At 45.8% G+C, this 25,973-nt stretch overlaps 1 protein-coding gene across 4 annotated transcripts; it reads right to left on the minus strand.

Moving 5' to 3' along the window:
* Window positions 1–741: 741 nt before the first annotated feature.
* ncoa2 (nuclear receptor coactivator 2) lies at window positions 742–24,890 on the minus strand. Of its 4 annotated transcripts, none has more exons than XM_066676416.1 (21): window positions 24,729–24,890; window positions 15,839–15,943; window positions 15,151–15,323; window positions 13,592–13,695; window positions 11,881–12,058; window positions 11,576–11,764; window positions 11,303–11,404; window positions 10,847–10,987; window positions 10,306–10,453; window positions 8,458–9,631; window positions 8,059–8,233; window positions 7,686–7,850; window positions 7,400–7,597; window positions 6,696–6,837; window positions 6,345–6,495; window positions 5,757–6,053; window positions 5,124–5,201; window positions 4,776–5,025; window positions 3,447–3,630; window positions 3,208–3,349; window positions 742–1,078 (listed from the first exon to the last, which is right to left on the minus strand). In XM_066676416.1, the coding sequence occupies exons 2-21, from the start codon at window positions 15,922–15,924 to the stop codon at window positions 1,067–1,069; spliced, it is 4,089 nt and encodes a 1,362-aa protein (XP_066532513.1). In that variant the 5' UTR covers window positions 15,925–15,943; window positions 24,729–24,890; the 3' UTR covers window positions 742–1,066. The 4 variants fall into 4 exon arrangements, with proteins under 4 accessions (XP_066532513.1, XP_066532495.1, XP_066532504.1 ...); XM_066676398.1 differs by having other exon boundaries at window positions 4,584–5,025; XM_066676407.1 differs by lacking the exon at window positions 24,729–24,890 and adding an exon at window positions 17,377–17,429 and having other exon boundaries at window positions 4,584–5,025.
* Between the last annotated feature and the right edge of the window lie 1,083 nt (window positions 24,891–25,973).

A 25,973-nucleotide genomic window follows, 5' to 3' on the forward strand; every position in this document is an offset into this window, starting at 1 on the left:
ACAAACTTCAAAAATCAGCCTAAATTATCATTTATCAAAAATTATTAATAATCATTATTGCTTTGTCTTTTCTGAAATGTCTGGATCACACACACACACACACACACACACACACACACACACACACACACACACACACACACACACACACACACACACACACACGTGGCAGCGGGGGCATTATGGCTGTCAGGTTTAAAGGCTGAGAAGCATTTGCTGAACATTTCCCCGCTTCAGTACCGACCAAGAACAAAACCCCAATTAACACCCCCCCACCCCCCAAAAAGAAAACAAAAAAATTCACAAGGTTCGCTGAAGCCAGAGAGGAACAAGAGCAGAAATCAAAATAAATATCATAGAAAACATTGTCTGGTATTTACAATCCACCACTAAAAGCACAAATCACCGTCATCTGAACTAAATAAAAATAAAAGAGTAAATCCAATCAGGAAGAGACCCGCACTCATCGCTAGATCAGTAAACAAACTATACACAATAAAATTTAATAATTCAGCACACAATAAAACTCTAAATCAAATTATACAAACTGTTTTTTTTCACTCTGTCCTTTTCTTTTACAGTCCTCTCTTTTTATTCTCACTCTGTAAATAAACTGAGAGTTAAAAGGCAGAGTGGCAGGTCCACAGCGCATTTCCTTCACCAGGGGAACAGGGGGCTCAGAGTGACACGTTTGGGGGTGGGGGGGGGGGGGGGCAGGGTACAGAGAGAGAGGGGGGGGGGGGTACATTCACAGGATCAGCTCCTGTTTCCGTTTAGTTCAATTTGTGTTTATTTCGGGGTGGGGGTGCTTGTCTAAGTCACTCTACGGTGAATGCAGGGGCTTCACTTTGTGTCCTGTGGGACAGTTGAGCCCACAGCCTTGTCCTAAACATCCCAGTGTGTGTGTGTGTGTGTGTGTGTGTGTGTGTGTGTAATCCCCTCTGAGCTGAGCCCCCTGGTGGCGGCTACTGCTGCTGGTAATTGCATCTGTTCTCCATTTGGGGGCAGCAGAGTAGAAGTCGCTCCTCCATCACACGCTGTAAAACGAACCTCAATCCACTCGCCGTCAGCAGTACTTCTGTAAACACACAAAAGGCGACACAACTGTCAGAACAGTAATTCACACTAAGAGAATCCAAGCCACATAACACATCAGTTTTAAAAGATGGCTGCCTTGTGTGAGGGACCCGCTCTCCAGAGCAGAAATAGAACACTTTATGAAAAGGAAATGTTTATTTTTAAGCTGTATTCTGTGAAGTTCAGCTCGGCTTAGCACTCGCTGTAAGAAGCTCTTTATGGTCCACAGAGCGGGTCCCACACGGGAGTGGCCATGTTTAACAACAGGGAGTAATGCAGGCACAGATGAAAATGGATGTTTTACATTATTAACTATTATTCTGTATTATTTGTTATCTTGTTTGTTTTTATGCACTTTTTTCTCTGTATTCCTGTAAATACTTTGGGTTCTTGTAAAGCACTGTATAAATTAAATGCATCTCTTATAAATATATTTTTATTTTTCTCCATTGTGGGGGCCGCTGTCCTTTTCACGGTGTGTCTCACTCCTGCTGCATTCACTCGGGCGTTGCGGAGGTGAATATCAATCATGTTGATGAAGCTGTTTACCATGTTTCAGAGACATAGGGTGAGATCAGACTCTGAAGCTGTGACTCAGTGCCATTAAAGTCCAGAGATGTGTAAGAGAAGCTTGTAATGAGCAGGAGCGTGAGAGGAGCGGCGTGGGCTCTGAAAGCCCTCCACACCAAGCCTGATTGGGGGTTAATTAAGAGCTTTAATCCAGGAGATCATAAATCTGAGCATCATATAATCCAGAAAACAGCGCTAATGGCTCAGTGCTGAATTATTGAAAGCTACTGGAGTTCCATAAACTCAGAGAGAAACAGTCTCACACTTAAATATTCATGCGCTAACAGCTGTAAGAGCTTCTGTAAAAAACACACAGGGTCTCTCAACTTCACACACTGTCAGACAACAATACTCAACTCGCACACAACCAACTACTCAAACACACACATAACTCACAAACTGAGCCTAAACCAGAAGATCAGATTGGACTTAGTTTATATCTGATTTCATGTCAGAGTTAGACTGATATTAATGTCTCATAATGTGAATTATATTTGATATATACATGAAAACTGATTTGAGCAAACACCACTGTGAAAATCTAAACATAAATCTCACGTGTCCTGTATTTTTCCTGTACATCAAGCTCTGTTTTGAGTAACTAACTATCAGCATAATTTTAGTTTTTATTATTATTAATGTTCGTAGTGTTTGCTGCTGACGTCTCTTAATGATGATATTAACATGTAGGACAGACTGAAGCCATTAGGAGGAGATATTGAATGCAGTGAGAATCTCTCTCACACTGTTTCGCACGTCACTGCGGCACATGTAATATCTTGTTCCCACACTTTATGAAGTTGCTCGTGTGCATTAGCTTTGTCAGAAGTTAACAGCAGGGGGCAGTCTCTCCATGTGGTGTGACGGTCATGACTCTGTGCTTTATCGGTTTCTGGGAGTTGTGCCGTTCTGCCGTGGAACGACGGAACCAGCGCGTGAAAAATAAACACAGCTTAATGTCGGAGAACACGAAGCCAATGTTTATTAGTTTAATGTTGCGCTGTGTTTAGTCCTTGGCCTGACCTCGGCCTCATTAATATACGTTGCACTCTGCTCACGTTGACCACTGAATTATTGACCAGCTGCTTTTACACAGATCGACCAATCAGATACTCAGACACTCAATAACCCAGAGACACGTTTACCACAACAACGACTTTAACAGCACTTCAGCGTCTGAGTGTGAGGTCACGTCTCATCACAACTCACCGCTCACTGAGGCAGTGAACCTGCTCAACCCTTGAGAGTACACAGAGTACAGTGAGAGTAGAGTAAGAGAGCACGTGACTGCGTGGTGAAAGCATGACGAGAGTGGTGAGAGTACGATGAGAGTGCGGCAAGAGTACAGCAAGTGTGCGGTATGGGAGCATGGGGTGAAGGGACAGGGAGCATGGGTTGAGAGTAAAATGAGCAGGTTGTGAGAGAATAGGAGCGTGAGGTGTGAGTAATGTGAGTGTCATGCAAGGACAAGGATCGTGGGGTGAGAATAATGTGAGCCTGTTGTGAGAACAGGAGCATGTGGTGAGAGTATGGGGAGCATGCGGTGAGAGTTACTCTGACCTGGTCCGGTCCCATATTCCCAATGCTGTTGATGGAGCTGGAGGCGGTTGCCATGGAGACGTTCATGTTCATCCCACTGCCGTTATACACACCTCCGCTCACCTGCTGCGCAAACTGAGGTGGAGACTGCTGAGGAAACATGCTGCACACACACACACACACACAATAAGATGCTTTTAAGACGGCAGAACGTGCTAAACCTACACAAACATTTGGAGTGTGTTTGTGTGTTTATTTACCTATTGGTGTTTATGTTGCCCTGAGTACAACCGTTCATGTCTGGAGATGACTGAAAGGGGGCGTTAGTGGGGGCCTGTTGCATCATGGGACTTTGGGAGTGTCCCATTCTAGGAGAAAGGAGGGGGCTCTGGGGTGTCGCAACACCACCACCAAAGCCTCCATCTGCAGACTGCTGGGTCATTCCTAACACACACACACACACACACACACAAAATGACAAATCAGTGTGTAAAAACAAAACAGTCACTGTTATAAATGATTAATAATGTAATTATTAATTATAAATTCTAATTATTATTCTAATAATTGTAATTCTAAATACTGTTTATTGCTGATGTGAAAAGACAAAATAGTAAACATTACCAAAAAAAAAAAACAAAAAAAAAAAAAAACAGAAGATCTCAGGTCTGCGTTAAACTTGGCTCTAACAAAGGGACAACAGGAGTTTGGGGCACTGGGGTGGGGGGTAAGGCAAAGGGGGTGTGGCTTCATATGACTTTGGGTGTGGCTTTGGTTCAGAATCAGCTCTTAATAAATGCTCCAAGCCAATCAACAACTCAGAAACATACAAATTCACCTGGAGCTCATCCTTTACTGTAATTACTCACCTATCAGTGTCAGGTTCACATTTACACACTCACACATTAACACAAACACTCAACCCTGTTCACACACCAGCTCAATTAATCTCCAGCTTTGTATTTATTTCAATAAACAATGATGTTTCTGATACTCTTTACACACATTTACTACAATTACTCCCTCATCCAAACGGTACCATTCCACCTTAAGAAGATTGTGAGACGCCAGCCTCATTATGGACTGGACCATTCGTGTCCTTACACACACGCACACACACACCTCATTCTGTCCTCACTGCAGTTAGAGTTTCTAATGCACTGCTGTCCCCTGGTGGACAACTGCAATATGGGCCATTAGTTACAACAGTGACCAATGGGAATCACCATTCTCCAATTCTCTACTTTAAGGTGTACGACATGCCAACGAGCAGTAAACATTAAATCATAATCAGCTAAATTTTTCATCAGGGAGAACTGTGATAAACCTGTATTACTGAATGTGTGTTTGTGTGTGTGTGTGTATGCATATACACAGAGAGTGAGATCAGGTGGTACCTGTGCTGGGGAACTGAAAGGCACTCTGGATCTGTGGGTTCATAACGGACCCGAACTGTCCGGCCACGCTGCCCATGCCTGGTGGGTTAGAGAGGGGCATGTGGGGCAGGGTGGGAGGGGCAAGGGGCAGGTTGGGAGAGGAGGGGGGATTAAAGGGGCTGCTGCAAGGCGGGGGGGAGGCCATGCCGGTACCGTAGCTCGGCGTGTAGGGGAACTGCTGGCCGCTGGACTGGGCGATTCGGGGCAGGTTCTGAGGCATGTTGGGGGGCATGTTGAGGCTGGGGTTTCGCATGGCCATGCCTCCCCGCTGCTGCTGCACCGGATGCTGTGGATGCTGCTGCTGATGATGCTGAAGACGCTGTTGATCCAGTTGCCGCTGTCGCAGGTGATTACTGAGCATCTCCCGCTGACGCTGAGCCAACATCTGGGCATTTATGGTCCCCTGGAAAAAAGAGAAAGGGGGGTGTGGGGGGTAGATATGGTTGCTATGGTGGTGCTGTGTGGTTGCTATGGTAACCGCAGTAGTTGCTATGTACAAACCTGATTTGGAACATTAGGTCTTAGAGGTAGGTTCATATTTGACACTGCACTCATCTGGTTCATCATGGGCTGACGATTCTGGTTGGGGTGATATGACAGACAGACAGACAGACAGACAGACAGAGAGAGAGACAGAGAGAGAGAGGAAACAACATAAATGAGACTGTGCTTCTTCACTCAGTCCTCTCTTATTTATTTATGACCGTATGAATTGGCGGAGGCTGCAGAGAGTGAAATCCACGAATCATAAAATCAGGCCTGAGAACAACACACACAAGAAATAAGGTCAAGAGGCAGTTTTATGGATGGCCAGCAGGGGGCAGCTGGTCCCACATTGAATGCCTGAGACCAGCAATGGTCCTGCTGCTGTGGTAAAGGCATTGACGGCAAACAAATGATGATTTCTCCACTGCATGGTATGGACTCTACAGGACTCTACTCTGTTTGATGTCTAGTTTTTTTCCCACTCCCATAGCTCACCCCCAAAATGTATCCAGTGTTGTCTCAAAAGTCAGGAGCTGGAACGGACCTGTTCTTCTTGGTCTGAATCATTACATGGGGTTCAGAGGTGTGTTGTTCCTCATGGCACCTGATGTCAGGGACATTATAAACCCTGTGTGTGTGGTGTGTTACCTGTTGGGCCTGTAGGCGATGCTGCAGCTGCAGTCTGAGGGCGTTGGGCTGGTTGGGGAGGACTCCTGAGGGCCGCATTCCTGCTCGGGGCTGCATGTGCTGCATCATGGGGAAACCAGGTCTTGGTCCCAGCGCTCCGGGCATGCCGGGGAAGCCGGAATCTTGGAGAGGGGGGAAACCACCCTGAGGCACGTGCTGCTGCGGAGGTCCGAATTGGTTCCCAAACATTGGGGGCTTCTGCTCCATCAGCACACTCGGGTCCTGACCCGGAAACTGATCCGGCTCAACAGGACAGGTCTGAGAACACACAGATCACACACACTTCATTTATCAGGACAATAACTCAGAGCAGCTCCAGCACAGTTCAAACATGCTCTGTGTAACAGCTAAACCAGACAAGAGCAGTACAGAACCGACTGTCTTCAACTGATCTAATCTTCCAGTGCTAACCACACACACACAGACCCTGCGCACATCCACAGTCATCACTCAAGGGGAACACAAGAACCCGGTGATGATTAAAGGGTTCTAGGGCAGGTTCTCAAAGTATAAGCTCAATAACTGGTTCTGATTCTGAGGGGTCTGTACCTGTCCCACTAAAGCAGGAATCCCGAGAGCGCGGTCAATCTCCTCCAGACCGTCAAAGTCCTTCAGTGCAGAGTAGAGCTGACTGAGGAGAGCGCCCTCATCAGATGCTTCAGAAGCACACATCACTTCCTCTGGACCACCGTACACTGGCCTGACACACACACACACACACACACACACAAAAAAAACAACAGAAATTTTATTTTAATGTTACAGACAAACACATTCCATCTTCATTAAAAACATGGAGGTGTGTTACTGAGGAGAGGGTCTGCCGTCCAGAACAACCGAAGAAAGAACAATGTCACACGTGTGTGTGTGTGTGTGTGTGTGTAAAATGAAGGTGCTTACCTGTTCTGGTTCCCGAAGCCGATTGGCTCTATGGGCATCATGCTGTCGGGCCACGGAACCGTCTGATTGGGTGGCGCCTGCTGCGGTTGCTGTGGAAATGGAGGACCAGCGAGGTTCAGGTCCATGTCCATGTTAGACTGGGCTAGAAGAGAAACACACAAACACATCAGTACATACAGCTCACCAGCACACACATACATGCAGAGGGTTTGTCCCTAGTGAGCTGTCTACATAGAGAGCATTTTACATCACAGTGTGCTCGCTCCAGACACGTAGGCTGTCCCAATTCTTAGACACATCATTACGCTGTCTACTAAGATATCTCAGTTTGGCCAAATTTTAAGGCAACCTCGAAGGCAAACACATGATGCAACGCAACAACAATTCCCGTCCATTTCACTTTTATCCCAGAGCAAAAATAATTAAAATAGGTGCCACTGAGGTATTTAAAAAAACAACAAAAAAAAAAAATACCAGTTGCATGTGGTGGGCAGAACAAGCCGTGACACAATCGCTCTCCAACTACAGCGTCTCAATAATCTGCCTAACGAAGACAGACGACCATTAGAATGATGCCTACTTAACAGCTGTCTATGCAGTCGGTGCCTACCTTAGGCAGCTCACTAGGTTTGGGGACAGACCTAATACGTGTTTCTGTATGAGAAAGAGAGAGAGAGAGTGTGAGTGTGTGGGTGCATACATACCGTTGGGCATGATCTGGTTCGGGAGCATGGCTCTGGGGCTGGGTCTCATGCCCAGGTTCCGCCCCTGCAGTGCCCCCTGTTGGAGGGGAGTTTGACCGGAGGAAACAGCAGGAGGCGCCGGAGTGCCACTTATCACCCCAGAGCCCTGAGACACCCACACATCCTGCTGCACACTGGCTCGGCCACCCCCACCCATCACTGAGAGAGACAGAGAGACAGTATGAGTAAGGTGTGTGTGTGTGGGGGGGTCAATTTGAAGGTAGTTGTTTTTGTTTCTGGAACTCACCTGTCATGTTGGTCACTTGGTTTCCCATCATGCCTTGCTGCTGCTGCATCAGGGAGTAGGGACTGTTGTTCCGGATGAGTGGGTACTGACCCAGAGAACCTTTAGTGTCCAGTGGCACACTCCGGCCTTGGGGGATCCGGCCTGGGAGCCTCGGTCCTCCGAAATCTACACATACACCCATCCACACACACAAGAAAAGTCAGGTCCCTGGGTGTAAGATCAGAAATCCAAATCTGCACAAATTATTTAAATCTAGAGTTGCCCAGAATAAAACAGAATCCCTGAAGAGTGAGAGAGAGAGAGAGAGAGAGAGAGAGAGAGAGAGAGAGAGAGAGAGAGAGAGAGAGAGAGAGAGAGAGAGAGAGACACTGACTCTGCTGTGTGTTGAGGGCTCTATGCTGCTGTGGAGCTCCCCTCTCAGTGATCTGGAGGATGTCATTGATGATCGACTGCTTGTCCACTGCAGACGGAACAGAGGAACCTCGGCTCTCTGAGAAAAGATTCGGAGAACTCTGCAGATGATCCAGGATGTCTTCCAGATCATTCGCCTGGAGGGAGAAAAGTTGGGGGTGTTACAGATTTTCTCCAAAATTGACTGACTGTTCCTTTAACCAAAGGACACTATCGTTATTTCAAGTTTGTGATTTAATATTTAGATATTTTTTAATCAAAGGTTTCAGCCATGCTGAGGCAACCCAAACCCTCCAAGCAGCTCAGAATCTGAAGGTTCTGCTTTGGAAAACACTGCCCCAATCTGAGAATCCTTTCTCACCTGCTCATATCCTCTGTCCACTTTCTCCACTTTCACTGCAGAAATCTTCCCTCCCTCGCTCTTTATATCTCCTGGCTCCAGCTTCACCACCTTCTCCTTCAGCGTGTTATCGTCTTTGTCCAGCAGGTAGCGCAGCAGAGCATTGTCTTTCTTCTTGGGGCTGAGGGGCTCCAGTTTGGGGGTGAGCTCTGCCACGTTGGCACCCCCTGTTCCTTGTTCCTGGCTCAGTTCCTTGCCCGTAGCCTCGGCCGTGAGCTTGGCGAGGTCCACGGGAGACGAGCTGTTCTGCAGCAGCCGGTGCAGGATCTTGTGTTTCTCCTTCAGAGACGTGGCATGGGTTCCTGAGGCCTGGGCTCCCAGTTCCTTACAGCCAGGTTCTCCAGCGAGGGACGGGGAGGGAGGGTCTAAGGGCTCTGTTTTTGTGGTGAGGAGCTGCAGGAGCTTAGTGTGTCCTTTGTTGTCATGTGCCCTGCTCGGATCTCCGAGGTCAGGGTTATTTTTGTCGTCGTGCACTTCACCCGTTTCCAGGACGTTTCCATGGTTTTCCAGGTTTTCCCCTGGACACTCGAAGGAGTCCGAGGAGCTAAGTTTGTGTAGGAGGTGAGGGTTGACTGCTGCCGAGTTGGCAGGGGATGACAGCTTCCTCTCTGGTGAGCCAAGAGTTTGACCCAAGCTGATGCTGTGGCACTCGCTCATGGCTTGGAGGGCGTTCAGAGGGTTTCCCACGTTCCCCACACCACCCACATTTCCGCTGCTGGAGCACATGGGCACGGGTGAGTGGAGGGCATTGGCAGGAGAATGGAGGGTGTTCGCTGGAGAAAATTGAGGTGGAGGCATCCGAGGAGATCCTACGACTCCGGGCGAAGCACGATGTCTCGGGGAAAGCATACCTGGGCTGCCCTGAGGAGGGCTGCCCATCTTCAGTGGAAAACCTCCACCCTGAGGGGCGCTCTGCATTGCCACACTGCTGAAACGATAACCCTGCATCGCACCCTGCGCTGGACCCGCGGCACACATATCTTTAGCGGCTCCTGGAGAAGAGTAGGTGGCACTATTGACAGTGCCGTCCTGGCCCTGGGCTGGAGCAGAGCTGGGAGAGTTCAGGGGGTTGAGGGCTTTACCCAGAGAAGGGCCGCTGCTGAGGTCAGAGTTCATTCCACAGACCGTCTGCTCCCTGTAAAGCATCCACATACACACACAGGTCACACACCCGAGGACAACGTCACTGCATCGTTTACACGTGAGTGAACGTCTGACCTGATTTGACCCCATTATAAGGAATCTCAAATCTCAGAGCTGAGGTTCACAGCCTGTTTTCACCAAGGACTCTTAGCCAATCCATTTGCACTCGCTGCGAAGCGTAATTGGTTTCTCTTTGCTCTGCATTCTCCTGCGATTATAACCTCTACAAAAATTTGTATACAGCTTTAATACAATTTATGAAGACTAAATTATAAGTTATTTTATTAAGATTCAACAATATAACCCTGACTTTGCTGCCCACATTGGGACATTGGTCTCATTATTTGTTCAAGGCCAGGGTTTAAACTCTCGAAATGTTACTGCTACAGTTTTAAATACAGCTGTGTCCATGTGCTTATTGGCCCAGATCATGCATTCAGCAGGAAAACTGAATTCTGCACTGTTTCTGTATAGAATTGCTAGATTACACGGGCCAAAAAAAGATAAAAAGACACAGGCGTTACTGCTGCAGTGCCACATGACACACACAAAGCTACTGCTCTGTCCCTGCGTTTTCTAGTGTGTAGGCACCCAAACACAGGCACACGTCCTGCAGCGCGTTTACTGCGTCTGGTGTGATGCGGGTGCAGTGAAGTGTACACAAACCTCTGCAGGATATGGGCGGACAAGTAGAGCTGCGGCTCGTTTGTGGCAGGAGATCGGACCAATTTACTGCGAGTGTGAGCAGAGACGATGGTTCCGTCCGAGAGAGAGAACCGATAAACTGGACTGAATGCCTGACCATGTCTCAGCACTAAACACACACACAAAACACAGCATTGAGAGAGAAAGAAAGGAAACATTACCAGTTTGTAAACTTAATACATTTCAGTTAAAATACAGAAATTTATATTTAATAATAAAAAACAGATTTAAAACATTCCACAATAACATTTCAGTTTTAACTGGTGAAGTTGGACCAATTAGTAGCCATCAAATATTCATTAGTGTGACATCACAACCCTGACACAAAGCTCTGAGTTCATTCCGTTTTCTGAAAGGAAGACTCAGGAGGAGACGTGAAGAGTTAAGTGTGATCAGAGCTGCAGGGTGAATGCTGTTAGTGAGTGAACTCCTGAGAACAGTGTGTGTGTGTGTGTGGGTGTGGGTGTGTGTATGTGTGTAGTTCAGAGAGGAGAGGCCTGACCGTCCTGCTGATGGCGTTTAGCGTAGCTAATCTCTCCATCGTTCTGCAGGTGAAAGCGCTGGATACAGCGCCGGACCAGGTCCTCCCAGCCCGGCTTCATGGACGCTCGCAGGAGGCTGGTGTCCAGAGACGTGATCTTACCTTCACACACAGACAGAGACACACAGTTCACTATAAAGAACAGAACTCTTCAGAGTGAATAAAAAAGAGCCAGCGCTGAGGTTAATAACAATAATAAAAAGAAACTGCACTTTTATCATAAAATAACATCTTTCAGATTTTGTCTCCATTCACACAGAGCTTAGTGGCGTGGGGGCACCAACACTGCAGCAGTGACTCAGTGTGTGTTAGTGAATGAATATGAGAGAGAGAGAGAGAGAGAGAGAGAGAGAGAGAAAGAGAGAGAGAGAGAGAGAGAGAGAGAGAGAGAGAGAAAGAGTGAGTGAGTGCTGTTACCCTGGAGATCCTGGCGCGTGGAGAAGCTCTCATGTGTGGGGAGCATTGGTCGCTCTTTCACTGGCACCCTCCTTGCCACACAGATCAGACATGACTGCAGATCTACACACACACACACGCACGCACACACACACACACACAGTCAGCAGTGGAACTGTGTTCTTTGGAGTGATGGAATTCCTCTGGTGTGCAGATCTGTGTTCTCTGGAGTGGTTAAACTCCATCAGATTCTCACTGCTATGTGAAATGTTTGTGTAAAGTGTGTGTCCTCACCCTCCCCCTCCTCTCGGATGGACTTGGGCTCTGAGACAGCAAAGCACTGCATGGTCTCGTATTTCTGTTGGGGTCCATCGGCGTCCGGCTCCTCATCCTCCGCCTCGCTCTGAGGGTTCACCAGCATCCTGCAATTAAAGGTGTGGCTGTTCCTGCGGGCGTTCTCGCTCGACCATGGACCTCCGTTCACTGCAAAACAAAACAACAGTGGAGCTCAAGCCGGGGCAGTGTGGGAGCCCTGGGACAGCCAGGCCACCAGGAGGCAACATGATGGGTGTGATAAAGAAATGAAAGGAGTGTTTTACTGAGGGATTTGGGGAGAAGGTTTTTGATGAACTCGGTGTGGTCCCCGACGTGTAACACGCTGTAGACGCTGGTGTTCATCAGCTCCTCCTGATTGTAGCGAAGATACTGCGAGACATTCTCAGACACAAACACGATGTTCCCCTCCATGTTCACAACGAAGAAGAACCCGTCCAGGGCCTGTGGATCACACACACACACACACACACACACACACACACACACACAGTTAATTAATTTATATCAGGTCATATTAAGATTCTGATTTTATTACATGTCAAACTTTAATTCCTGATTTTATTCAAAATGATTTAGTGTGAATTAGTATGAATTAGTATCATTCTGATTTATGCCTATAAACAAATACCAAATAAGATCCTGAAAACCTCTTTATTTCTGACGGACAGCTACTGTTTTAAACAAGCTCTGTATAAACTGAGCTGAAGGAGTTAAAACTTCTCTTAAATTTTTAAATCTGTGAGTGTGTGTGTGCACGAGAGAGCGAGAGGGAGGAGGGGGGCATTAAGCAAACAGAGAGTCCACCTTTGTTAACAAAACTTACACAACTCAGTCCAAAAAGTGCTGATGTCTCTGCTCTCTGTGTGTGTGTGTGTGTGTGTGTGTGTGTGTGTGCATGAGAGAGACAGAGGGTGTGTGTGTCTGACCCACTTTAATCTCACTGCCCACCGCAGCATCCTCTCATAACTTCATCTACAGAGAGACTCCACACACACACACGCACATGCAACCTCACAAATGCAAAATAAGAAAATGAGAACATGATGCAGCACATATAATTATGTTAAGTGGTTGCTAGCATGGTTACTACATGGATACTGTAGTATTCCAGCTTGTTGCTAGGTTGATGCTATGGTATCCCACGTGTTGTTACTATGGTATCCGACATGGTTGCTAATCAGTGCGGCTGCTATGGAGCTGGTGGTGTATTTGTATAAAGGTATTAAAATGGATTTCACAAACTTCATCCAGCTTTAGTTAAACACAGTCGACTAATTAAACTGTAGATTTTAAATGGGAAGCTAATTTAAATATTGTTTCCTCTTACTGTGTGTGAGTGTGTTTTACATAGTTTCACACACTGAGAGAAAGCATGAGGAGGATATTCCACTATTTTTAGCTCCAGCTCAGTGACGTCAGGATCACACAGCTATAAATACTCTGCTTTCTCTCATACACACACACACACACACACACACACACATCTGGCTCAGGAGTCACATGACCTGATTTACTACTCCCTGGCCCTGTCCCAGTTCTAATACCCTAGGCCCCTCTGAAGTGTGCACTTTCAGGGCTCAGAGAGTGAACAGGGCCCTGAGCCAATGCTCTGGATGCCACTGTGTTCCCACTGTATTGTGTTACACACAGGTGCTCACTAGCGCCACCTAAAAGAACATAACCTGTATTTTTCACAAGTGCGCAGTAGACCACACTCTGGGGAAGGTTTTTACCCACAATGCACTGCGATCCCATATGACCCAATTAGAAAACGGCAGAAAAAGGAGAGAGAGACAGAGTGGAGTCTCTGAGGAAACGGAGGAGAAACGAGTTTCAGATTCAGGAAACCTGCTCTTCTGTTAACTGTGTCTTCATCTCCCTGTTCACATAACCTGACATACACAGGTCATTCTAACCCCCCCCCCCCCCCCAACACACACACACACACACACACACACACACACAGAGCTTCACCTCCAGCATCATGGGGCCGAGGGCATCTTTGTCAATAACACTTTGGCCAGTTGACGAAACATCTGCCTTCTGCACCTCCTCTTCATTGGCAGCAGCAGCTTTCTCTAGAGAAAGAGAAAGATAGAAAGAGTAAAAAAGTGAATAAAACTCCCTGAGCTGGTCATTTTTAACACTTACTTTCCACTCACAACCGGAACGGGGCAGTGGTCAGTAAACATAAAGTGGAAGAGAGGAATATTCCGGTGTATCGTGTGTTTAAAGTAACTTAAATAAAGCAGGAACTACATGAAGCTGTGAATCGTTGCCATCGTTGGCTCGTCCTCTCCACCAGAATCTGGCTGGGGATGGTCTCTACGGAAACGGGTCGATCCTATCGATCAGGAGAGTATACGAGCAAACAGAACTCAGCTCAGGAACCCTCTCCATCTGCCAAATCAGCAAACACATTTCATCACAATACTACCACCTCCAGACCACAGACCCCCAACTCCACTCGTCCACCAACTCCAGACCACAGAACCCCAACTCCACTCGTCCACCACCTCCAGACCACAGACCCCCAACTCCACTCGTCCACCACCTCCACACCACAGACCCCCAACTCCACTCGTCCACCACCTGCAGACCACAGACCCCCAACTCCACTCGTCCACCACCTGCAGACCACAGACACCCAACTCCACTCGTCCACCACCTCCAGACCACAGACCCCCATCTCCACTCGTCCACCACCTGCAGACCACAGACCCCCAACTCCACTCGTCCACCACCTCCAGACCATCGTCCCACCCCCAACTCCACCCGACTAACACCTCCAGACCATCATCCCACCCCCAACACCTCCAGACCATCATCCCACCCCCAACTCCACTCGTCCACCACCTCCAGACCACAGACCCCCAACTCCACTCGTCCACCACCTCCAGACCATCGCCCCACCCCCAACTCCACCCGTCCACCACCTCCAGACCATCGCCATTCATTGATACATTATTATTTTTGTGTGGGGGGGGGCTTGATTTTATTTATTTTAATAACAACTGTAAATATGAACCTCAATAAAGCATACTGAATGTGTGCGCGTGTGTGTTTTGAATCACATTGTTCCTCGTTACATAACAGCAGGCTCACTGAGTCACAAACACCCCACAGTCAAACTGACTCATCATAGACACACACACACACACACACACACACAGGACCTAAAGTGTGTGGACGCCTGCTCACCCACCGCCCGAGGCTTTAATCACGAGTGTGTTCCTGTGCAGTTACAGCCTCTACTCCTCTGTGAAGGCTTTACAGTAGATATAGTGGAACAGCGTTGTGGGGATTTGATGGCATTCAGCCACACACTCTGAGGTCAGGTGCGAATGGAGGAGCAGCTCTGGCACTACAACTCAACCCAGAGCGACATGACAGTGTTACAACAGCTCGACTCTCCGCAACACAGTGACAGAGGGGTTAATAACCTTCTCGCCCTGGGCCGGGGGACCTCATGCTCATGTGCAGCTGTTTCTCTACAGATCACGCAGACTGAAAGTGTGTGTCCGCTGTCTCACCTTGCTCCTTTATCTGCCGGATCTGTTTCACAGTTTCTTTGAGAATTGCACATTTGTCGGGTTTGACGTTGAAGTTGTCGATGTCATTGAAGTTGGCGAAGATCAGCTCCGCAAGCTCCTCGATGTATTTGTTCTCATGTTCTCGGTTCCGCTTCTCGGTGCTCCGCTTCGGGCTGAAAACACAACAACATTAATCACACAGTAAGAGAAACATCGTTAAACACAAATCTGTGAATAAAGCCCTGTGGGTTGATGTAACAGATCTGGGCAGTGCGTGTTCTCCTCTGGTGGGTTGAGCTCATCAGTGCTGCGTTATCCACAGTTCTTAAATAAGTACTGGGTTGGCCTCACATCTCTCGGAGGAAACACGTGCCCCCCACGTGTGATGAAGGGACACTCACTGATAATTGGAACATAAAAAATTAAGTCGAAAGCAGCTGGAGACCTGCAGGCTGAGGGATGCTTATAAAGACAGAGACACGGTGCGGTTTCAGCCCGATTTGTTCAGACGGATCAGGATCAGGTCGAACTTCAGCTTCACCCCCACTGCAGCGGAAGGGAGGTCAGAGTAACAGCCCACAGCAGCATTAATAGAGAAGTTGGACATACACACACATTTCTGACATCTCAAGGATTAACACAACACCCGCCAGCTCACGATGAATAGAAGGAAGAGGCTGTTTCTCACCTGGGACCGAGCAGATCAGAGTTGCTCTCTTTTCGTTTCAGAGACTCTGCTCTTGAAGGGTCAGGGTTGTCCCCCACACCACTCATCTTCAACACATAACAGCACCTGCAAAAACACACAAACAAACAATTAATAAACAATACAGGCGACTATGGTCTTTGAGTTGGCTTTTAAGATGCTGCAAACAGTTGCTGAGGTGTTGGGAAGTGGAAGCAATGGTGTTTCCACAGAATTGTATATTGTGCTGTGTTTACAGGTTGCTGAGCGTGCAGCTATTAATTTAACACACACATACACACACAATGATTGCATAATTATATTGAATAATAATTGCTGTAATATTGAAATCACAATCTGGAATAGTGTCCTCCATTCACACACGTGATTATTAATAATTTAGAATTAAATGCTCTATATTAACAGGGAGCAAGAAGCAGAGATCAGACAGGTCAGAAATCCTAATCTCAGAGCAGTAAATAACAGAAACGATAAAGTAAATATAAAGTTAATATAACGCAGATATAAAGGCCCGAGTCTACAGCGGCAAGGGTTGAGGGCCATGTTAGTGTCAGAGCTGTGGACTCAGCTTTATCTGCAGTGTGAGTTAAGTAGCGCACACGCGCACACACGCGCGCGCACACACACACACACACACACACACACACCAAGAGAGGGCCAGACTGCACCGCTATACGTAAGTGTGTGTGTGGTTTTTCCTGGGACTGCCCTGCTTCTTTCAGTAAATCAGAGACTAATATGCAGCTTCAGAAAAAAACTAAATAAACAAATAAAACACAGAATTCATAAATAAATTAATATATGTTAACATTAACATAATCTTCACTTAATTTGAAAGAACATAACCAGTTCTAAATGGTTTGAAGTTAGGATTAATATTACAATTGCACTCTCACAGGTGACAGCTCCGTATCAGCGTATATGTAACGCTATACATACATACACATACACAAACACACACACCCTCTACAGTAAACATACATAATACAAAGCAGCACTGAAGGGTTCTCAGAAAAAACAAAACCTCTTTGAATTACAGAACCCTCTCAGCTCTGTAGAGAAACAGGCAACACACCACGTCCTCACATTGTATAAATACAAACCCGTGAGTGTGTGTGGATGCGTGTGCCTGGGTGTGTTGGTTGGTTGCACTACTGTGTCCTACTTTGACCAGACGTCTGAGAGGGAAATGAAAGCAGAGAGGATTCACCAACACCAGCCTCCAATAATTACTAAAAATTTACATATCTAATAATAATAATAATAAATGACTATAATTATTAATGACTCGTTTTTAATCAACACATAATAATAAAACAATGCTTTACTAAATTTTTTAATGTTAATTACTACAACTTATTATTGGTGTTTTTATACTAATTAGATTATTTAATTCCTTATTAAACAATACTGTAATATGATTTATTCCCATTTCTGTATTGTGTTATTGACAGTGTTAAGAATAGTTTTAATTTCTCTGGATAGGAGGAAGTGGAGCGTGCCACTCCTTTTAACTCCACCTTCATTCAGTACACGCCTCCATTGGAAAGCCCCGCCCTTGAGTTGACAGGATTGGCTCCTGAGGTATGAATCTATGTTTGCAGTTTCTAGGCACGGTCCTCACTCTGCCCCATCCCTCAGCACAACAGCAGGTTGACTGAGGTAAAAAGAGATTCAGCTGTTAGTGTTCTCTTGCAAGCATGTTGAGCTTCATATCCTGTCTTTTGTGTAAACACAAACACAGTCCAGGGGTCTGAAAAGTAACTCTGTTCTTTGGAGCACAGTGGTTCCTCTGGTGTGTGGAACAGTGGAAATGTGTTCTCTGGAGTGATGGAGTTAATCTGGGATGAATTGGAGTAGTGAGTTTGATCCAGAACTAATAACCAACACCAACCCTGAACCTCACTGATGATTATAAAGCTGAACACCATCAGATCCTCACAGCTATGTGCCTGTGTGTGAGGAAAGAAGAGCAGTGTGTTTCTGCAGCGAAAGGAACACACTCCTCATTAACCCCTTCAGCTCTGAGGAAACAAGTGTGTGGTAAAAGGCCTTTCTCAAACTCAAGGAAAATTTATCATTACATAATTCCCTCTCACTCTCACACACAAAACCCCGTTGCAGATTTTATTCATGTTGTGTTTAAATCTCTCATTATTCTGGCAGTTTTCACTTCTCTTTCCTGAAGTCAAGTGACCTTCAGTTTCCTGTCAGAGCACTCTGCGCCACTGCAGATGCCACTGAAATCACGCACAGCTTTACTCCAAGATACACGCAGCGCCGCCCTGCAGGACAGCACTGGTCCACACACTCAACACAGAACCTGCAGAAGACAGCGACCCAAAGCTGTGAGAAGATCCACCCTACAAACAAACTGAGCTAGAAGCAGAAGCACGCTTGGCCCAACACCAAACACACCTCATCAGCGCTGTCTACAGGTGCGCGACACGTGCTGGTGCAAAGTTCATGAGTCAGGTCAAAGGAAACAGAGGGTTTCTGAAATGCTGCCGTCACACAGCGTGTCTCCGTCTGAAACTTAAACAGCTCCTCACTCCCTCTGTAGTGAAATAGTCATAAACTACACCACACACAATCCTAGATTTAAGATTCACACAGATGAATAAATATAAAACACTGCTGTATTAGAAATATATAATGCAGTGTTAACATCTAGATTCAGTAAATTCACGACTTGCATAATGCACTACAGAGGGGGTATGGAGTGCTTTGCTTAGTTCGGTTTCTATTAATGGATTATAGAAAATATGAATGAATGACACTCTCATAACCCCAACCCACAACCGCAGCCGCTTCTCTACCTCATGGACGCAGTCACGGTTCCTGCTCAAGTACCCACTCTTCTGGTTCCAACTGAGAACACAAATCTTTCATGTTCCAGAACTTGTTTCATTGGTGGAAATTTGCTGAATGTTTCAAAACCAGACACACAAACGGAAACAGAAACGGTTTCACGCTGGCGGAGAAGGGCTTTCTGAGACCTTACTGCAGCCTTCAGTGACATCTGCAGAGGCTTATTACCCAGAATCCCTTGAGATCCACCCGTGTATGTATGTGTGTGTGAGAGAGAGAGAGAGCTGACTCAGACGAGGCAGGTGTGTAATCTTGTGGACTCTGGGGATTAGAGTGTGAAGAACCCTGTTCTTATGGAACACCAGAACACAGCTCCAGAGAGCCGAGTGAGTGAGTGAGTGTGTGTGTGTATATATATAAAGTCCAAGGGTCTTTACAGGGTTTAATACCGGCCCCTCGTGTCCAGGCACGGCCCTCCGTAACACCCCCTACACACCTCGCCACTGTTCTGCTGCTGTGGTCAGGTCCAGTTTTTACAGGTTCTCGATTCTCCATTCCTGTTCTTGCTTGAGTAAAGGGCTACTCAGTTCTGTCCTGAAGAACTCAAACACCCCCACACACTACTCCCCACCCCCACAACCACACACACACTACGACAGGGTAGTAATACATTATAGTACCTACAACACACACAAACACCCCCAGACAAGCCCCCCAAAACACACACACAATATCTGTTTTTATTTCCAAGTCAGCAAAAGGTACAAAATCTCATCTTGTCCTATCACTGTGTGGACATTTGACCCTCTCTCACTCACACTCACACACAGAGCGCTGGAACATTCCTCCAGTTCAGAAACAGCTCTCTCCTTTTCACTGAGATAAAGCTGCTCTTCAGTCACATGACACACATGCACACCCCTACAACAACAACAACAGAAAAGAGGCAGAGCAGGTGGTGCACTTCTCTCGCGTACACAAACACACAAACATCCACCTCAGTCCCTGGGGAGCAGTTCGGGGTTAGGTTCCTTGTTCAAGGACACCGCAGCTGTGGATGTTGAGGGAGGAGACAGCATTATTCCTTCATGAATGCTGCTACTTTCTGGAGATAAACACGCCTGATTGTATCTTTAATCTGAATAAGTGCTTTCAAGACAAGTCTGAGCCTTTAACTGCTCCTCTGTCCTGGTTTGTTCTTGTGAGGAGACCTGCAGAGTCTCTCCTGGACACCGCCATCCTCCCTGCAGACAGCAGTCAAACAAACGTTAATATCATAATCACTTTCACAAACACTTTACTGAACACTGAGGTGAAAATGACAGACTGCTCCTTAACAGCCAAAAATACTGAAAGACTCCAGACCCCATCAGAAAGAGAACAGCAGTCGGCCCCCGGAGACCAGCGCTCAGAATTAGTCCATCATTCCTTTAGGAGGGAGAGAGAGAGAGAGAGAGAGAGACAATCCTGAGGTCGGTGATGAGTTTAATGATGACTCTGGACCTGAGAGAGCGCTCGGCAAATTTCTGACCTGCAACGAGCGCCACTGCAATCAGCATTAAAGCCGGCTCACACCTCCTCCTCCTTCACAGTTAGCTCCAGAACCCAGAGCCACGCAGAAACCTGCACAGAACCCAGTACTGTTCCAGACCCTTCAAAGAACCGCTCTGAACCCAGTAATGCTTGGAACCTGTGGCACCTCAATTACCCCACTCAGAAGCCACCAAGGCCGGTGAAGCCCAGAACCAGAGCTCCTCGTGATCCACTTGGTTCTTCACACTGGAACGATGCAGACCCCCTCTGCACCGAGAGAACCCTGCTGCTCAGAAAGAGCCAACGGTTCCACCGCCACAGAACCACAGGACCCAGAACAGGCCTTGGGTCACCGTGAGGGGTATAAACGCAGTGCTGTGTGGAAGAGTATTCTCAGGAGCGATGGAGTCACTAACCTCAGGTGGAGGCTGCATGCAATCAGATCATCACAACAAATGCTCCACAAGACATTTAACCCTGAAAAATCGTACCGTCTCTTCCCTCCTCCTCCACATCCCCACCCTTTCTTTCCTCTCCTTCCCATCTTTTCTCTCCTCAGCCTTTCTTTCCAGTCCTTCTGCATTCTTCTGCTCCTCTCAATCCTTTTCATCCTCCTTCTCCATCCTTTCTGTGCTCTCTCCTTCCCCAGCCTCCTCCTCTCCATCCATTCTTTCCTCTCTCCTTCACCTCCTCCTCATCCATTTTCCTCTCCTTCCCCATCCTTCTTCTCCTCACCCATTCTCTTCCTCCTACCCATCCACATCCATTGTTTCCTCCTCCTTCTCCAAACACACACACACACACACTCCCTCTCTCTCTCCCTCTCCCTCTCTCTCTCCCTCTGCCTAAGCCAAGTCTCTGGATCAGTGCCGCGTCACTAAAGCAGCTTGGAGCCACGGCATGTATCTAACACACACAGTTCACCTGCAGAGTAAATGGAAAATGACCCCATCAGCGCTGGAGGAGGTGTCTGTAAACTCCTGTAAAGACTGAAGGTCAAGTTATTGATCACTCAGATCACACCTGGGCTCTGAGCAGAACTGGACACTGACCCACTTCTCCATGTTACGTTCCAATACTCAGGAACACAAACACCAAGAAGGGTTAAAGAACCCGGAAGTTATTCTTGTTCCACCCAAATTAATGGAGGACACAAAGTTCACAAATCAACAAGAACAACCTGAAAATTGCATCATTCACTGCATCACGACCCTACTCCTGTGAGGTGACTCCAAAAGATTGTTCTGGAAAACACATGTCCATCCACATGTGTATCCTTGGTGTGGAGAAACAGCCAGTGTCACAGATGCAAAGCACAACAGCACCCCCTAGTGAGGCAGTCCCTAGCTGTGCCTGAGTATGAGAGCAAGAGAGCCATTCCCCTGACACTCCACGTCTTAGAAGTGAGTGAGTTTCAGAGCAATGAAAGTGAAAGTGTGTAACTGTGGGGGGTCTTGATGGTCTTTAGATTTGTGCGTGTGTGTATGCACTCTGCCCCAGTGTGACCCCCTCCTTTATGAAGTAAAATAAATTTGAGATCAGTCTCCAGCTCACCACAGCTGGAGTCACAGTTATAACAAAATAAAGTAAACTGAGGCTGAGAGAATGAATCTGAAGGAGTTGGTGTGAAGGAGCTGGAACTTGGGGTATGACTCGTATCTGAGTTCCGATTTGGAAAGAACCCCTTAAGAAAATTAAAACAGGAAAATTCTCTGTGTGTGAGATTCTGGGCTGTGTACAGCACGACTTGAGGTGCCGTCACTTTTAGGCAACTGTTCTCCACTGTTCTGGTGCTCAGTAGAGAGCTCTGGAACCACAGTCTCAAACATTACTACTGTAACAGATAGAACTCTGCATCATTTCCACGTGTATCATGTCTCACTCTGATCTGACCGCGCTATAAACAGTGGATAAACCATGACTCTGTCCTGACTCTATCACTTTATCTCTGGCTCTTGACCTGAATTCAGAATCCAGCCCCACAGTGCCCCCCGCTGATGATGTATGCTCGGCTCCCATTTAAAATGGCTGGGTCACTGGAGAATATCAAGGTTATAAGAATCCTAAAATTAACCAGTTCAAAAAACAGAGCTGATCTGGTTGTAAACTGCTAACAGAGCCGCTGATGTTAATTGGGTAAGTGCCTTAAGTCCACCATCTCCATGGTTCCCTTGGGGTTCTCCAAGATGTGGTTCTGACGAGGACCCCAGCTATTCCAATCTTTCCCTGTACGCCCCCCCATCTCCGCAAGTCAGGAAATCAGTCAATCACAGAGGACCCAACACAGCCGTGCACCGTTGGAACCCAACCCAATACATCCATCCATTATCTGTAACCAATTATCCAATTTAGGGTCGCGCACACACACACACACTAACCATGAAACATACCCACCGTCCCTTACACACACACCCCCTAACACACACAGGGAACTAGGTCAGTGAGGGTGTGATTATTTATATATTGATCTACTGATTATATTCTTTCATTTCCCCCCATTTGAAATTGTAACACAGACAGAGAGAGAGAGAAAGAGGGATATGGAGGGAGTGACTGACGATAGAGAGACAGACAGATGGAGAGAGAGAGCTAATTAAGTAGGATAAGAAGGTCATCATTTTCCTGATTTATTCTAATGAGGCCGATTCACCGGAACGTGTTCATGGAAATCCTCAGAATGAAGAACATTACAGAAAGTTACAGGATTCCACTGAGAATTCCAGCTCTGGATCCAGAATCTGGATTTTGTAATAAACTCCTGGATTCTGTAACAACTCGTAGCTTCCTGATTTAATCTAGGGCGGACTATTTTTGGAAAAAAATAAAAATAAACCACAACTGATTATTCGGGACCCGTCTTTAAACTGCAGTTCTCACTTCAACAAACCAAGTTTATGAAGCAAGAATTATATTATTTTTCTTTTTTTATATTTATTCAGTATTTCTCTCTGGGTGAAACTGGGTCTTTGAGATCACATTTTCATTCCACCCCATTTACCACATGTGATGCGAATGAATAAGTTCCCTTGAATCCTTGGATTTTTTAACATTTTTACGTGGTTTTCTCTGCTCATGAGATGAAACCCAAACAGCTCTGTCGTCCCTGAATGAATCTGTTTGTGCTCCACAGAGCGGGTCTCCCCCATGGAGACAGACATATTTAAACAGGTTTGTTACAGAATCTCTCTCTCATTCAGTCCACTTGGTGTCAGTGTAACATTGTTTAGAACGTGAGGGACAGCCACAGAAACAAACCATTCCCTGTCCTCACTTTCTGAGAGGAGCTATTAGAGGAGGACGTCTGGTTCCAATGCACTCCGCTGTCCACTGATCCTGACACTGTATGGTTCTCCAGAACCAGAACACATCCCATCACTGTGTCACCCAGAGGATTAAGGGGGAATTAAGGAAAAGTGTAGGAACAGACATTTATAACGGCGGTGTGACAAAAACATTGCTCAAAGCAAAGCTGCCACAAATCGATCCGAGTGTAAACCTGAGCTGAAGCACCATCACACGCAGGAAGGAATTCCAGAGCGTGTGTGTTGTTTCTTGCTAAAAGACCAATTTGTGTAGATTTTAACCTAACCCTCATGTTTAGAAATTTTTGATATATACTAATTTCAAAAGAAAAACACTGCTAACTCCCTACAGATTTAATTCACCAATAATACCTGCAAACTAATGTAACAAAAGAGTAAAATGAGAAATTTAAAGTTGATTATCACTTTTCAAAACACAAATCTGTTCAGGGCAAAGAAATAAAATAGGCTATGGCCCCTTTAAAGATCAGAACTGTTTCTTGTTATTGACTCAGGATTCTTAGGATTCAGTATATCAAAAAATTAACTGGCTTTAACAACTCCTGAACTGTCAAACCGATTTGAAACGATGGCAGCACTTAAAGTGTTAAACTAAGATTACCAACTAATACAATAAAAAATACATTAAATTAAGGCTTAAAAAGTTTAAAGGTTCCAGTTTAAGAACAAAACTGAAACAGAAGCCTGTCCCCAGAATCACAACAAAAGCCTTAATGCCTAGACCAGGAGCATAAACTCGTACTGTGTGTGAATGCAAGTGTTTTTAAAAGTATTTCAAGGTCTAAAACGTTCTAATGTGTTGTTCGGGGCTTTAGAAAGATTAGCTATGTTTTAGTGTAAAATTTACATTAACTTGATGCTTGAATGTTTAATCCCCATTAAACTCGTGATTAAGTGGAAATGGTGAAGTTTGATGGGGTAAAAGGGAATAGAAATGCACATAAAAGCGTATGAAGTCGATCGACGACGTTAAAGTTGGCTTCTTATCCCAACTCTCCGTTCCACCTTAAATGGTGCAGCAGTTACGCTCTGGAACCTCAGCGCCAGAACAGAACTACAGCAACATTTAAGGAGGAACGGAGAGTTGGGTTAAGAAGGCAACTTCAACGTCGTCCACTCGAAGGGACAAGAGCAAAAATAAACAAAACAAGCTTACAAACAGCTCCAAAACATGTGTGTAAGACAGATAATGATCTCTCGCTCACCGTGCGTGTGTTGGAGAGGTTTATCCGCTGTTAAACGCTGCGTTTCGGGAGTAAATCTGAGCTCGGCGCCGTTGAAGCCGCGGTGGAGATCACCGCCATGTTCCTCTCGCTGCTGCTCCATCTACTTGCGTGTTGTTGATCAGGACCCCAAGTCCCGCCCCTCTGAGCGCTAATTGGCTGTGAGCGCGCACCCGCGGTGCGTCACTGGTACATCACAGGAACGCTAAGGCCTCTCCAGCACAGCGATTGGCTGTTTCTTCACTTTATTTTTCATTTCGATTTCTTCAATCTAATTAACTTTTGTTTTAGGCACATCTTAACACCATTTTATTTTTGAAAGTCACACTGATATTATTTGCTAATTGTATTCGATCACCTATTTTTATTTTATATAAATAATGTTTGCCTTTTGTTTCTGCTTTCAAAATGTAAATAAAACAAACATTTGTTAGGAGTATAAAAACATTAAATATAAATGTTGTATATACAATCAGGACTTAAATGCAAAAACACTACACCTTACTAAATAATATTTATATTCATATTTTTTAAGGATGTCTGATTTGATTCAGTTATACTTACCTTTTTTAAATAGAATATAAATGTCATTCATCCTGAATTGTTTACACTTATATTCATAAACCTAATCTTTATTTTCCTCACAAGCAATTTATTGGCCAAAATATTTGAAATTCCTTAAAAAGATTTTCCGTAATTTTTACCTTAATTTTTTCCACCACATTCACTTGTGTTCTTGGAACATATCTTATTAAATTAATATGATTTTACTGCTATTTTCGTGATGTTTTATGTTTTTTTTTAGTCAGATTTCTTCCCGCGCTCTGATTGGGTAGTGAATGAACTGTTAGCCAATCTCAGCGCGGGATGGATGGGGCTTGTCTGAATACGGGCGGTAAAAGAAATAAGAAACTTAAACTCTTTGATTTACACTGAGAACCTACTGTACAACTGCACCACCACGTGGTCAAAAATAAATAATGCAGATATGGCCACTCTTTGCTGTTAACATTCACTCCCTTAATCATATTCTTCTTTCAGGACACAACATAACTGACCACAGATCACCATATAAAATGTTTTATTATTATTACATTTACACTGGCTCTCCATCAGTTTATCAGGCTTCAGAATTAGCTGGATAACTTAAGCCCAGAATGTGTCATCCAATTAGATAATCCTCTTGTACTATTGGTCAGGCTTGACCATTAGATCACTCCCAGTTTC

Source organism: Hoplias malabaricus, chromosome 1 (assembly GCF_029633855.1).
Source record: "Hoplias malabaricus isolate fHopMal1 chromosome 1, fHopMal1.hap1, whole genome shotgun sequence".
Taxonomy (NCBI): Eukaryota; Metazoa; Chordata; class Actinopteri; order Characiformes; family Erythrinidae; genus Hoplias; species Hoplias malabaricus.